The 15,554-nt window shown below is 40.3% G+C and overlaps 1 protein-coding gene across 1 annotated transcript; it reads right to left on the bottom strand.

Annotated features, from left to right (window-relative positions):
• Positions 1-10,134: 10,134 nt before the first annotated feature.
• LOC150056141 (intraflagellar transport protein 70A2-like) lies at positions 10,135-12,412 on the bottom strand. The gene has a single exon (XM_090342569.1). It carries the CDS (start codon positions 12,384-12,386, stop codon positions 10,389-10,391), a length of 1,998 nt encoding a protein of 665 aa, XP_090198695.1. The 5' UTR covers positions 12,387-12,412; the 3' UTR covers positions 10,135-10,388.
• Between the last annotated feature and the right edge of the window lie 3,142 nt (positions 12,413-15,554).

Here is a 15,554-nt window from a genome sequence, read left to right as displayed (position 1 = left end):
CAGTTGAGCGGCTAATCTGTCTAAAGTACTTGGATGTAACATGGAATGCTCAGGTTGATAACTTGGCAGCCTCTCTACGTACACAAATAATCAGACACATGTTGATATTCCAACCTTGGGTGATTGGACATGTTTATTTGAGACTGTTTTGAGATTTGGTCAAAGGTGGACAGGATTGATTGGCTTGGGTTTGTTTTTTATGTGTTATAATTGTAATATGTCTATACTGCTTGTGTAAAATAATACAAAGTCAATGTAGACAGCGAATGCTGGTATGACAGGTGTTTGCTGCCATGGAAACAGGTGCCTTCCCTCAGGTCTGGCTTGCTTAAATAGATGGCTGGTAGTCAGAGACGGGTAAGTCCCAGTTGTTAGCCTGTCAACCTAAGACAGGAGCCAAGTAAAAAGTAGTTGGTGATCCCATGACGGGTAAGAAGACTAACGAGCTTGGAGACACCTAAGACAGGCACAGTCGATCTGATATGATTGTAGCCCCACATATCCTAGGTCTTCTCCTTTTTTCCTTCTTTCTTTTCTAAAGTAAAAAAGAGGGAGATGTCGGAGACCATTGCTTTCAGCCTCCTGAGGAAGTAAGATTATAAGATGGCACCTGGCAGCTCACTAATGAGTCAGTACTTGCTGACCAGGAAGTTTCTTTGCATTTGTTGATTTGTTTCTTCCGTGCTTGTGGATAGAGTGGATCGCTAGATTTCTTCCAGGTTTGTTTGCTGCTTTACAGATGACCCTTTCTGTGATTGGCTGCTTAAGGATATAAATAGGGTTTATATTTATATAAATATAAATGTGGGGTTTCCGGGGAAGGGAGGAGAAAGGAGAAAGGTGGAGGAGAAAGGAAAAAGGAGAGAGGCAGAGAGGAGAAGAGAGAAGAGAGAAGGAGAAAGGCAGAGAGAGAAGAAAGGAGAGAGAAATAAAAAACCTCTGCTTGCAGCGATTTGAGTCTGTGATCATTCCCAGTCTGCCTCCGAAGTGACGTGTCTTTGTGGTGGGCAGCGACAGAATACAATTGCTTTCTTGACTTTTTCAATAAACTCATTGTTGGTATGTTGGTATTTATAAAATTACTGTTTATGTGAGAATATGTTTTATCTTTCTACATGGCTGAAAGTGATGATCAGATGTAGTGTTTTTTTTTTGTTGTTGTTGTTTGTTTTTTTGCCAGTCTTGGGCTTGAGCTCAGGGCCTGAGCACTGTCCTTGGACTTTCTCAAGGCTAGAGCTCTACCACTTGAGCCTCAGCACCACTTCCAGCTTTTTTCTAGTATGTGGTACCGAGGGAATTGAACCCGGGTCTTCATGCATGTTAGGCAAGTATTCTACCACTAGGCCAAATTCCCAGCCCTGTTTTTTTTTTTTTCTTTTGCCAGTCCTGAGCTTGGTCTCAGGGCCTCAGCACTGTCCTTGCACTTTCTCAAGGCTTAGCACTCTACCACTTGAGCCTCAGCACCACTTCCAGCTGTTTTTCAATGTATGTGGTACCGAGGAATAGAACTCGGGTCTTCGTGCATGCTAGGTAAGCACTCTACCACTAGGCCAAACTCCCGGCCCCTGTTTTAAGAGCTAGTTTGTTTTCTTTTTTCCTATTGTATCCTTTTTTTTATTTCTTTTACTTTATTTTCCTAAGAACTCAAACACTTTCTTGCATAAGAGTGATGATATTAGACACTTTTCTTTCATTCCTAACTTCAGAAGAAATACTTTTAGTCTTCCCCTATTAAGTATGATGTTGACTTTCAGTCTATCAAATATACTTTTCATTATGTTGAGATACTAACCTTCTACTCCTAGCTTCTTCAGGACCTTTGTCATTAAGGGATGTGGGATTGCTAAAGGCTTGTTCTGTTGATCCGTGATTCTTATATATATATATGTTCATATGCTGTGCTGTGTTTGTTGATATGTGTGTGCTGAATCATCCTGTATGCTTCTAATGAAGTCAACTTGAGTATTGTCAACTTGTGTATTGTTGAATTTGGGTTGAACTTGAGTAAGTCATCTTGTATATTGTTGAATTTGGATTGTATTTCTGTAAAGAGTGTTGTTGAGTAAGTATTGCATTGCATTTGTAGATAACTTTTTGCAGTAGTGATATTTTGACAATGTTAATGTTCTCGATGTAGGAGCATGGGAGGTTTACTACTTCCTTAAGTTGCTTCAATGTCCTTTTTCATGTTTTTAAAGTTTTCAACATAGAGGTCCTTCACATATTGGTTAGGTTAATTCTTAAGTATTTTTTTTCCCAAGGCTTTTACAAAGGGAGTTGCTTTCCTGATTTCACACTAGCTCTTTTTGTTGTTGGCATACAGAAAACTATTGACTTTTGTAGGTTATTTTTATATCCTGCTACTTTGCCAAAGTTTTGAATCAGCACTAATAACTTGGGAAAGGATTCTATGGGGTTCTTTAAATACAGAATCATGCCATCTGCAAAGAGGGAGAGTTTTACTTCTTTCCCTGTTTGGATCTCCTTTGTGTTGGTATGCCTTATCACTTTGGCTAGGAATTCCAATACTATATTGAAGGGGAGTGGAGAGAATGGGCATTATCTCATTCCTGATTTTAGGAGAAATGGCTTTAACTTTCACCATTAAGTAAAATGCTAGCTGTAGGTTTGTCATATATAGCTTTTATTATATTGAGCAATGCTCCATGGATTTCTAGCTTCTCCAGAGCTTTCTTCATAAAGAGGAATAGGATGTTGTCAAATACTTTTTTGCATCTATTGAGATGACCATGTGGTTATTATCCTTGCTCCTACTGATGTGTTGAATTACATTGACTTGCACATATTAAATTAGCTTTTTGTATCCCTGCAATGAATCCTGTTTGATCATAGTGTATATTTTTTTTTTTTTGCCAGTCCTGGGCTTGAGCTCAGGGCCTGAGCACTGTCCTTGGACTTTCTCAAGGCTAGCGCTCTACCACTTGAGCCTCAGCACCACTTCCGGCTTTTTTCTATGTATGTGGTACCGAGGAATCGAACCCAGGTCTTCATGCATGCTAGGCAAGCACTTTAACCACTAGGCCAAACTCCTGGCCCCTGTATACTTTTGTTTATTAGTTGTTGGAGTCAGTTGGCCAGAATTTTATTGAGAAGCTTTGCATCAATGTTCATTAAATAAATGTGTCTATAGTTCTGTTTTTTTGATGAGTCCCTATCTGCTTTTGGGATGAAGATTATGCTGGCCTCAGAACAAGTTTGGTAGTGGTAGTTGTTGGGGTCCTTCTCAGATGTCTAGTTGGGGGATAAAATGGTGACAGAGCTCATGAATAATCCCCGGGAACACAGACACAGGTGACCAGACTCCAGGTGCAGATCTAACTTTATTTTAAAAAACGTGCTCGCTAAAATACAGATCATGCAATGGCCGCTACGTTATACCAGCAGCAAATAGGGACCTTTCTGATGCAACTGTCAGTCAATGGTGTCCTGAGACAGGCCCCACTTCTTGGGAGTGTCTGGGAGCTCCTGCTCAAGGTGGAAGCAGCCAGGGCCCTCTGGTTCCAGACTGCTCAGGTTACTGGGTGTACGTGCCTTTCAGCACAAAGTCGGGGAATCACAGATAGCAACGTGAGCTTCTAGTCACCAGCTAGGAGGCCTCACAGGTAGTGATCTTTCATTTTTGAATTTACTGAAGGAGTATTGGAGTGAGTTCTCCTTTGAAGGCCTTGTAGAATTTGGCTGTGAATCCATCTGGTTGAGGGTTTTTCTTGGATGGCTTTTCTTATTGCCATTTTTATTTCAAAACTTGATATTGGTGTATATATTTGGTTTAAGTCTTCTTAATTTACTTTGGGTAAACCAATATTTGGTAGAAATTCTTCCAGATTCTTGAATTTATTAGAATAAAGGTTTCCAAAGTATTCCCTTAAAATTTTCTGAATCTTGTTTATTTCTGTTGTGATGTTCCTATTCTCATCTCTGATTTATTTAGGTATGTTCTCTTCTGTATTTGGTCAGTTTTTCTAAGGGTCAGTCAATTTTGTTAATTTCTTTTCAAAGAATCAACTCTTTTTTGTTCATCCTTACAATGATGGGTTTTGGGGTTTTTTTTTGGACTCTTAATTCATTTAATTCAGATTTAATTTAATTATTTGTTTCCATCTACTGGATTAGGGTTTGGCTTATTACATCTTTTCAAGGAGCTTAAGGCATATAACTTAATTGTTGGTCTGGCATTTCTTCAATTTGCTGATGTGGGCAGTCAGGGCTATAAGTTTTCCTCTGAGTACTGCCTTTGCTATGTGGAAAGGAATGGGTATTTCATGTGTTCATTTTGTTTAAATATCATAAACTTTTGAATTTCCTTTCCAATCTCTTCAATGATCCACTGCTGCTTCAACAATGTGGTGTTCAGTCTCCATAAATTACAGAATTTTTATGGTGGATTTTGGTATTTTATTCCATGTGGTCCTAGAGAAAGCAGTGAATGCTTTCAATATTTCTGAATTTTCATAGCTTTGCTTTGTAACTTAAATTGTGATCTATTTTGGAGAATGTTCCATGTGCTGCCAAGAAGAATGTATATTGTTATGCTGCTGGGTGAAATAGTCTATGATGTCAGTTAAGTCTAGAGGGTTATGCAATTGTTCAGTTCTGAGGCTTCCATTTGGTTTTTGCTGGGCTGATCTATCTAGAGGCAAAAGTGATGTGTAAAAGTCACCAACAATTAGTGTGTTTGGATCTATATGTGATGCTCCAGCATTTGGTGTATAGATATTTGGAATTGTTATTTATATCCTAAAAAAAGAACATATGATCTCAGAATTGTTATGTATATCCTCATGTATATTCATAAACATATATTCATATCTATCTATCTATCTATCTATCTATCTATCCTCCTATAAGAGAAATCCCTTTATTACTATGGAATCGCCTTTATTTCTCACAAATTTTAATGTGAAGTTTGTCTTATCTGATACTAGGATTCCATTTTCTTGATAGATTGATTTCAGCTTTTTACTTTCAGAATATATTTGGTTTTTGATCCAGCTAGTCTATTTATGTTGTTTACTTATAAAGTTAACTCCATTAAGAATTAGGATTGATTTTTTTCTAAATCTTTTCTAAGTCTTTCCATTTCCTAACAAATGGGGTGATGTCACTCTTTCTGACAGCAGCATAGAATTCCATTGTGTACAAATACCACATCTTGTTGATCCACTCATCAACTGAGGGACATCTAGATTGGTTTCATATCTTTGCTATGGTAAATAGGGATGCAATGAACATTGTTGCGCTAATGGATTTAGTATGTCCTTGTTTCTGGATGATTGGGTAAATGCCAAGTAGTGGAAGTAAGCCAGAGTCAAAGGAACTTACGCTCAATGGTTTCCCTCATTTGTCATAATCAGTAGAAACCTTGGGCTCTCCTAGCAGAGATTTGCAATAGAGCAAAACCTTGATACAGAAGGCCATATAGTACGACGCTAAATGAAAGGACCTCTAGGATATAGAAACAAAAGCCATATAATGAATGATTGTTGTCCTTAATGTACTATGTTATCTCTCATCTCTTTTGCTGTCCCTTGGTTATCTCATGTTGTTACAGTATCTCACTTTGTTATCTGATATATCGGATATATTTGTATTTGGTTATTTGAAATTGGATAGGGAAGGGGGGAAACAAGATGAGGGGTGAGGGTGGGGGGAGGGAAATGTGAAAGGGTATCAATGTATGTGAATTAATGCACCTTCTATCTGGCAAATATCATGTAACTCTTCTATTAATTACAATAAAAATATATGAAAAAAAAGAATTAGGATTGAGAGGTGTTTGATAGTTCCTACCACATTAACTACCTGCTTAGGGGCTGTATATTGTCAATTTTTCTATGTTTATCAGGTTCTCTGATTTGGGGCAGTTTTTCTGCCAATGTTTTGTTCTTGGCTTTTTATGTGTAGTATGTCTTTGTGTATCTTTTGTAATGCTGGTTTGGTGGCGATATATTGTTTCAATTTTTTCTTGGCTGTGGAAGTGTTTTATTTGTCCTTTGGTTATTAATGAGTGCTTAGTTGGATATGCCAGTTGGTAGTTGTTCACGACCGAATTCTATCATATTTTCGTATCCTTTTAGCTTCTTTTTTTTTTTGACCTTCTACAGTACTTTTTAGCCTTAAATTAATTTTGTGTCTCACAGCTTTTGTAAGGAATACCTTGATTCTTGGATTTGTTTTTAGCAATTTCTATTATTTCTTTATAAAATCTAGATGATTTTCAATTCCAAAGATTCTAACTTCAGCATCATCTAGTCTGGTGTCAAAATTCTCTACTTTGGTTTTTATGTCTTTCATTTTCATTGGTCTTTTTTGATGGCTTCAATTTCTTTATTGAAGCCTTGTTTTTGATATGATAGGGACTTCTTTGATTTTTCAGTGTGCTCTCTCATGTCCTTTAGCTGAGTGACTATTTTTTTTTCATTAGACTCCCTTGCCTTCTCTTGGAATTCATTCAGCTTTCTATTTGTGAATTCCATGAAGTCCTCTATTAATCTTTGACCTCATCACACACATGCAAAGTTATATGAAGGATTTCAGTCTCTTCATTCAACATGTTTACCAGTGATATTTTAAAGCATTTTGAGAACTATCTTCTAGGTCTTTGACTACTCTATGTCTGGTTCATTTTGAGTGGGAGTTGAGTTTTCTTCACTTGCCAGTTTTTAAAAAAATGTTTCTATGGTTTGTTCTGTCCATTGGGGGACAAAAGCAAATCCAAAATCATAGCAGAATACAATTTTAAGATAAAAACTATCCCTGAGCCCTGTAATTGCACAGACTGTAGAGGTTAAAAGTCATAGGTAGGTAGTGTCCTATCTACCTCTCCATTCTGTTTTTTTTTTCTTTTGGTTTGTTTGTGGATGGGTATTGTGATTCAGGTGTGCAGATTATATCTAGTTGCAATCAGTGAATAAATTTGTTGTGAATGATAAAACAATCTGAGTCTCTTAAGAAGCAGTCAAAATGGAAAGAAATACCATCTTAACTCATAGACAATTAGGGATTAAGGGACTAGAGAAAACAAAGGAGAGAAGGACTGGAAAGAAAGGAAATGGGGTTAAAGTGAAACTGAAAGAAGAAATAAGAGATGTAATGAAAAATAGAGGAAGAAGCAAATAAGAATACAGGAATATAGAAAAGGAAAGAAACAGAAGGAAGATGAGTAAGATAAATTCAAAATATTAAAAAAGAAAAGATATATATAAAATAGTAATACTAAAATTAAAAATATTACATGTGATAGAGAAATAGAAAACTGAGTAATCAAAAATACAGCCTGAAGCAATTACAAAAAAAGCCTAGTACTCACCATATATTGTATATCTAGGATGAAACACAACAGCAATGAAAAAGAAGACAAAACAAGAGGCAAATAAAGATGAAAATAAAATGAAGTTTAAAAAAAATCTCCAATTTGCTGTGGGGAGCTTGTGTTTCTCCAATGTCTGCTAATCAGTTTCTTGACATATGTCTTTGATTTCCTCGCAGTTCTCAGCTTTCCTTGTGGCTTAGTTAGATTTAGAAGCCTTCTTGATATGGAGTTGTGGCTGTTATCTGGTGCAGACTCAGGACTGACTGAACCTACCTTATAACTCGAAGTGAAAAAATGAATTCTCAAATCAGTTTGAGAGGACAAAAAATAGTATTGCTTTACACACCTGGAGTCTTTGTAATTTAGTTGGAGTGGGTATTTGCTTTGTGTGATGGAGCAGGCAAGAGGCGGCTGTTTTCTGTCACTTGGAATCTCTGCAAACTTACAGCCTGTCCAGGTTTTTTCCCCCTGTGAGGTTTTAAAGACTTTCGTTTTCATAATCCCAGGGTTCCTCCTCTTTCTGAGCAGGCCTCAGGTAAAGCTTCCCTCCCTGGAAGGAGCTTCCTCCCCTTGGACAGGGGGCCTTTGGGTGGAGCCGGCTTTCCCTGGGTGAGTTTTGTGTTTTCTGCCAGAGAGGGCTTGCACAAAGGAAGAAGATTCCTTTGCCCCATTGAAAAATGTCACAGCTACTCCAGCCCATGTTACCAGTCAGCTGCTCTGGTAGGCTCTAGGCCATACCAAACGTGGTGTTGTGAGTGACAGAAGGTTTTTCTTCCAGATGCTGTTCTCTGAGTGGGGTTGGATTTTGTAGGATACTCATGCTTTCTCTTGATTTGAACAATCTGCAATGTGATGAGTTGTCTCTGTGTCTGTCTGTGAACTCCTGGTCTTGGTCTTTTAAGTTCAGGCTGTAGGTAAGTGGAAAGCTAACACATGCTATCTCTTCTGTTTTTGTAATGGCTCCCTCTGGCCACCATTGTTGTGGTGTTGGTGCTTAAATGTGTCCTTTTTTTTTTGTTTTTGTCAGTCGTGGGGCTACTCTGGGCCTAGGCGCTGTCCCTAAGTTCTTCAGGTCAAGGCTGCTGTCCTACCCCTACAGCCACAGGGCCACTTCCGGTTTTCTAGTGGTTAATTGGAGATTTGAGTCTCAAGGTCTTTAGTGCCCCGGCTGGCTTTGAACCTTGATCCTTAGATCTCAGCCTCCTAAGTAGCTAGTATTACAGGCATGAGCCACCGGGCCTGGCTTAAACCAGTCTTCTTACGTAGATTGCTTGTAATTTTCTTACCTATAAATCATTGTATAGTTATAGCTTACTTGGTATGACTCTCTAGATTCAGGTAATTCACTGGGACTCTAAAATGCTTTTTCAGACGACAGAACACAGTTGGTTTCGTGCTAATTTTCTACCATCTTCTACTTCCCAACATCATCTTTGAAAATAAAGACCTTCAATATAAACACAAACCAAGCCAATCCATATTCTTGTCTAAGCCAGATATTTTGGGATTGACAGCCACACAAAGATATAGTTCACGTGAGGGAACAACTTGTCCTCCTAAAAAATGATTGGGAAGGTTACAGCCATGAAACTGATCAAAGTGAACCACACAATGGCAATATGTGGTTTCAGAATACTAACTGAACATTCTATCTTTAGTGAGTAGGAGCAGAATCTGATTATGTCATAGAAATAGTAGAGGGTATGTTTTCCTTTTCTAAGAAACTCTATCACTAATGTCTCCTAATTTGAAGTATGAGTATAGAAATTAAGAGAATGGACTAGAATCTAAACCTTTTTCTATTATTCATAACAGGCAGGGGTCATGTTCTGTCAGTAACATGTTCTGTTTGTGCTTATGAAGCCTACTTACTATAAAAACTGGAGAAAAAAAATTGTAAGGTCTGCTGAAAGGAAATTCCATTCAGTTGAGGAGAAGAGGGTTTATTGTGTGAGGAAAGAGCAAACCTCCTGCCACCCAAGATGGAGTCTGGCAAGCAAGAGAGCTTATGGCGGGAAGAGATTATACGGGGAGGGGCTTGCAGCCACAGTGGAACTGGATGTGATCTCAGAGGATGGGGAAATACTTCAGACTGGAGGACCTCCCACTGCCCCCAGGCATGTCAGTTGCCAGGGTTACAGGTGCTGGGCGGGGATTTCCAGGGTGCAGGAGGAGAGAACCAAGGGAAGAAGTCATTTCTTCCAGGCGGATCTAACAAAAATCAGAGACAATTTTCATTCCTTTTTAAAAATTTTTCTCAGGGCCGGGAGTTTGGCCTAGTGGTAGAGTGCTTGCCTAGCATGCACAAAGACCCGGGTTCGATTCCTTGGTACCATATACATAGAAAAAAGCTAGAAATGGTGCTGAGGCTCAAGTGGTAGAGCTCTAGCCTTGAGGAAGTCCAAGGACAGTGCTCAGGCCCTGAGTTCAAGCCAGGACTGACAAAAAAAAAGAAACAATAAAAAAAAAAACCTTAAAAATTTTTCTCCACACCATACAACCCATGCTGCTACTTGGGTGCTAAATTTCTCATTGAATTTTGTCCATTTGAAGAACATTACCAAAAATGAACTTTTGCTACATAAAGCATTGCACCTGTACTGAAAAACCTTGCTGAAATATCCAACAACTCCATACAATTTGCAAAATGCAAATTAATATAATCATGAGGTTGGATAGAACACAATTTCATGATTATGTGAGCTCAGATATACTACATATTAACTGAGTTGACACTTGCATCATCCTAATGTCATGCAGGGTTTTCTTAAGATATAGCAAAACACAAAGCATACAAGAAGGAAAGCAGAAGTTTTATAAACATTATTAGATGTAAACTTCTATTCAGTTTTGGACTTTTTCATAAATCGTTCTAGGATTCAAGTTTATTGCGTTTTATTTTGTGAAGTTTCTCAAACTATGCAATTGTTTAAAAAATATTCTTGAAGCATATGAAGTCCAACATGTGAAAGGTAGGAAGGTGACAAAGTACAGAAATAAAAGTATATAAAGATATAGCATAGACAGTTATGACAAAATTTCTTATGAGTCATTACTACATATTCCATCCTATGATCTCATAAATCAAAGCTTTTAACTGTCTGGACTCATATGTGACCGTATTCTTTCCAGTATACATTCTGTCTTCTTCCAGGGGCTGCTCTATAACAGCAGGTATGTTTCTGCCAAAAACTTCACAGTGTTCAAGAAACTGGACACATTCTTGAATGACATTGTCACAAAGCACTATCATATGCTTGGACATGTTTTCTAACAGGGAGAAGAAGCACCTTTTGGCATAATACCAAGTATCAGTTCCCAGTTTTTTGTTGTAGGGTTCCAAGCTCTTGATAATTCGAGAAATTCCAAAGTCATAATTTCCTTTGGCACAATAAAGTGTTCCTATCACCAGATTCACAATGCAGAGATGGTAGATTTTCTTGTCTGGGTCACCATAGGACAAGTGTTCTTCTTCCTTTTCAATTTTCCTCATCAGTGCTTCAGCTTCTTCATTTTGACTGGTTATAATATAGGAAACACACAGGTTGGCTAACACAACAGCACTGACATTCAGGATATTATCATAGTGCTTCTTCACTATGGGCTCATAGAAACCAATGGCTTCTTTGTATTTGTTTTCCTGCATGAAAAGAATGTGAGCCACATTCAACTTCCACACATCATGGTCATTACAGAACTCCACAGATTTGCAGAAGATCTTCTCCACCATTGAATAATTTTCAAGGTTCCAGTAGATTTTTGCCTGGGCCATTAACACAGGAATGTATTTCTCAAGAGCATCATCATATTCATTCACTGCCTTTTTGACAAGGTCATCATCTTTATTTTGTCTTGCTTCTTGAACTTGTTTGGTGAGTCTCTGGAGCTGTTCAGTCAGCATCCCTGCCAGTCCATCAAGCTTAATGAAAGCCTCTTCTGGAGCTGTCTGGCAAGTGATCATTGCATCCAAGAAGTCATAGAGATAGGGTGTGAGGAACTTGTAAGTCAAATGGGCATTCTCTGCCAGGACATCTGCTGCCAGATCAAAATACTCATATTTACAGTAGAGCAGTAAGAGGTTGCCAAAGGTCTCTGGGGGAAAGGGATTCTGTTGGAGCAAAAACTGTAGCTTTTCAAAGCCCTCTGTAGGCCTGGTGTCCATGTTCATGAGTGCCTGGTTGTGCAGGGTCACAGGGTCTAGCTCTTCCTCTGCCCTGGGGGGCATGTCAGTGAGAGTTTCTTGAGCAGCCTCAAAGTTTTTCAGCTGATATTCGATGGCTGCCTTGAGGTTGAAGGCTTCTACCAGAGCAGTCTGGTGGAGGACTGAGGTGTTGCCTACACTGCGAACATCAATGCCCTCAGTGGTCATGCCCACGCCCAGCTCTGGGTGCTGACGAATGCCATGCTCGATGATGTCGGCGATATGTTTCAGAGCTGGGGCATAATGCCTATTGCTGTAATAGGCCAAGGCTAAGTTGTAGGAAAGGTCAGGCTGGTAGCCTGAGACCTTCAGGGCCCCAAAGAACTTGGAGCAGGCAGCTTCATAGTGTCCCTCCTTGTAGAGCAAACAGCCCAGGTTGATCTGGCTATCAGGATCGTTTCTGCCCACTCTCTCCTCCCCGGCCTCCCCACCCAGCAGCTGCTCCACCAGGCTCCTGGCCCCGGGCAGGTCCCCCTCACTGTACTTGATGGCCGCCTGCAGGCGGAGGACCCGGCTGTGGTAGGCAGGGTTGTCGAGGAGCAGGAAGGCGACGCGGGTGGCCTCTGGGTAGAGGCAGGCCTTGTACAGGGCCTGGGCCTGGTACAGGCGGTACTGCTCCATGTCGGGGTAGAGGTGGCCCAGCTGCTCGTAGCACTCTGCGGCCAGGGCGAACTCCTGCAGGCGGTAGTAGCAGTAGCCGAGCAGGGAGAGGCCTGCGCGGCTCTTGGGGCTGCGCTGCAGCTCTGCGCCGAGCAGCTGCGCGGCCTCCGCGTAGCGGGCATCGCGGATGAGCCTGTACACCACGGCCGTGAACTCCCCGTCGGGGACCTGCGCGCAGTTTTGTAGGGCCATACTGGCCGGCTTTGCTGTGCGTCCTCGTTTCCAGGCAACAAGGCAGCCGGAAGCGGAAGGAAGTCCTGCTGTTCCTGTGGACAAGGGCGCGTTAGGAACCGCGGGGAACCCTGTGCCGAGCTGTTCGCTGCGTGTCAGAAAGCCCAGTGCGTCCTGTTAGTGTGGGGAGAGGAGAGGCGAGTCCTCTGTCCACGGGCCGAAGCCATGTTGGCACACGCCGGCCACCCATGCTAGAGGCATGGTTTGTTTTTTTAAGAATTTACTGACGTTGATTTCTACCTCATATTTAAACAACAAGTTCAACGCAGAGGCCTAGTTTTTGCTGGAAAGAAAGCAATCCTTTGGGGATATGGTAGGTCATGGGTCTCCCCTCCGTGTCGGTGCGTATAAATGCGTCCCTGGGTTGTTTGTTTTTTTCGGATAGCAGAGGGACATAAAACGTTCACATTTCTACCCCGTGGACGTGTTGTCGCCTCCCCTCCGGTTAAGCCGTGCTGATGGACAGTACATGACACGCCTCCTAGACGAAGGGTGCTGTGCACACAATGAGCCTTGAGGTTATTGAGGCTTGTGTGCCACAGAGTTGTACCACGGGTAGTGTTTCACACTAGTGTTAGAAACTGGGTGGGAAAGGTGACTCATAGTCTCAGAATTCCCCTAGAATTGTCTTTTATGCTCACATGAAGGTACATTTTACAAGAAAAAATAGTCCTTTCTGTCAAACTGGTACTCCTCTATCTTATGACCAACCACCAGTTTGCTTGTATTATTTTCTGGAATTGTTTGCTGCTCTGTGATTAGGGATATTTCACTGATATTTCAAATGTCCTCAAATTGCATATTGCAGCTGCACCTTTGTTAGAGAACTATGTCAAGAATGTGAGCCCTCGGGATCCTGAGTGTTGCCTAATGTTAGAATGCTTACCTACCACGCAGGAAGCCCGGAGTTCAATTCCTTGGTACAACATTCACAGGAAAAGCTGGAAATGGTGTTGTTACTCAAGTGGCAGAGTATGAGCCTTGAGCAAGAATAGCTCAGGGACAGTGTCCAGGCCCTGAGTTCAAGTTCCAGGACTGGCAAAAAAAGAAAAGAAAAGAAAAGAAAAAAATAATGTGACCTTTGCTAATAAGGTGCAAGGAATGAGCACTCTCTGCAGTTCTTTCTAGCTTCCTTGGATCACCCATCCTGCTGCAAATAGAATGTGAGCTTGACTCCTAATAGAGAAGGGACAGCACCACCTCTTTCATTAGGATAAATCCTAGCTTCCCACTGGCCTGGATATGCCTGCTTGACTCTTGGTAGAGTGGTGAGGCACCCTTCTGTGCAGAAGGAACTTGTCTGTTTTTTAACACCAAAGGGTTGCTACATCTAACAATTTTGTGAGAGAATAGTTCACTTACTAGGAGTTTTAATTGTTATTTCCAGAGGTTGATGAAAGACTTTCATGCAACTCTTTCAACTGTCTTTTAGAAAGTATTGCTTCCTATAAATCTTTTCTTATTAATTGCACAGGCAGCACCAACCATAATGTATACACTCTATTATAGCTTACTTATTTGTGATTTTAGTAGTCACCTGGAAATTTGCATATTACTGATTAAAGTTGTGTGGGATAGAAAGGTTTAAAAGTTTATATAATTTCTCAAGGTAGGTAGAGAATGAAATGATATAAAATAGCTATGTTTCTCAGGAAAGAGTAGGTGGTTAACAATGCAATCCATGTATCTCCTGTACACTGATTGCATGGTATGATGGAAGTTTAATGGGTTTTCTTTTCCTCTTTAAGGAAAAAAGAACTAGATTACTTGGTGTTGACCATAGACTTTGACCTGCCACATCTCAATGTTAGCTTCAAGTAGATGTTAAAAAGTGAGTATTAGGGGATAATCCTAATCACTTAGTATCAGAAAGAGGAGACTTCAGTAAATAGGCAATGGTTTGTGGTATAAAAAGACTGTTTTTATGAATTCATTCAGTCTTCTTATTGCTGAGAATTGGTGTTTTGTATTCCTGGGTGGGACCAGATGTGGAGCATCTCAATATGTTAATATTTTTTCTATATATTTTTTATTGTAATTAATAGGAGGGTTACATTTTATTCACCAGATAGGAGGTGCATTACTTCACATATTTTGATACCCTTTCTCATGTCTTGGTCCCCATTTCCCTCCCCCCACCCACCCCACCCACCATCTTGTTTCCCCCCTTCCCTATCCAATTTCAAATAACCAAATACACAATCAATATGTCAATATTAAGAAAGGAACAAACTGTACCCATTTCAGAAGGACTTTGGCTCACCCAAAGTCCTGATAGAAGGCAGCTGAATTCAACTATATCCTACTCTGAGGCTTCTTTCAGCTTTACCTTGTAGTGCACCTATACTTTCAACTCCACAGAGGGTTGGTAGAGGGCTGAGTGGTACTAGTGTTTCCTCCTTTATGAATGGGCTCTCTGACTGACAACTGTCTGCTGGAAATGTAAGCTCGGTAGTTTTAAATCCTTATGTATGCACTGCTATTTTTAGTAAGACAATATTAAGGTAAGATAAAATAGAAGCAAGAAATTGCATTTCACATATTTTGTGTCATAGTTTGTAGAGTTGCATTTACTGCATGGAAACATTCAGTTCCAAATGATTTTTTAAAAAATACACAATAAAAGGACTATCTACTATTCTGCAAATTTCTTTTATTCCTATAGGAATCTTTGGGCTTCTGTGAGCATAGCAGGTGAGGTGGGCAAGAAAGGACTGTCTTCTTTCTTTGTGTGTGTTTTTTTTTTTTTTGCCAGTCATGGGGCTTGAATTCAGGGCCTCAACACTGTCTCTGGACTTTCTCAAAGCTAGAGCTCTACCACTTGAGCCTCAGCACCACTTTCAGCTTTTTTCTAGTATGTGGTACTGAGGAATCGAACCCGGGTCTTTGTGCATGCTAGGCAAGCACTCTACCACTAGGCCAAACTCCCGGTTCTCTCTCTTCTTTCTTATTTCATGGGATGCTGCTCTAGAGTCTTCAGCAGAAAATTCAGCTTAGACAGATGGAGGCTAGGGTCATTTTCAAAATGAAATAAGTGCACCAGTCACACTGTGAAATTGGCATAACCATCACTGCTGCTGTGAGAGGCTCCCTTTTATTTAGTCTGATAGGTAGTTGGGGAATAGATTC

The sequence above is a fragment of the Megascapheus bottae genome, chromosome 12 (assembly GCF_031878675.1).
Source record: "Megascapheus bottae isolate mThoBot1 chromosome 12, mThoBot2.hap1, whole genome shotgun sequence".
NCBI classification, from domain to species: Eukaryota; Metazoa; Chordata; class Mammalia; order Rodentia; family Geomyidae; genus Megascapheus; species Megascapheus bottae.
The sequence above is the reverse complement of the archived record's forward strand: the minus strand, read 5'-3'. Positions and strand labels throughout refer to the sequence as shown.

Excerpts from the sequence above, each read along its gene's own strand:
- LOC150056141 (XM_090342569.1), bottom strand. The coding sequence starts at position 12,386 with ATGGCCCTACAAAACTGCGCGCAGGTCCCCGACGGGGAGTTCACGGCC.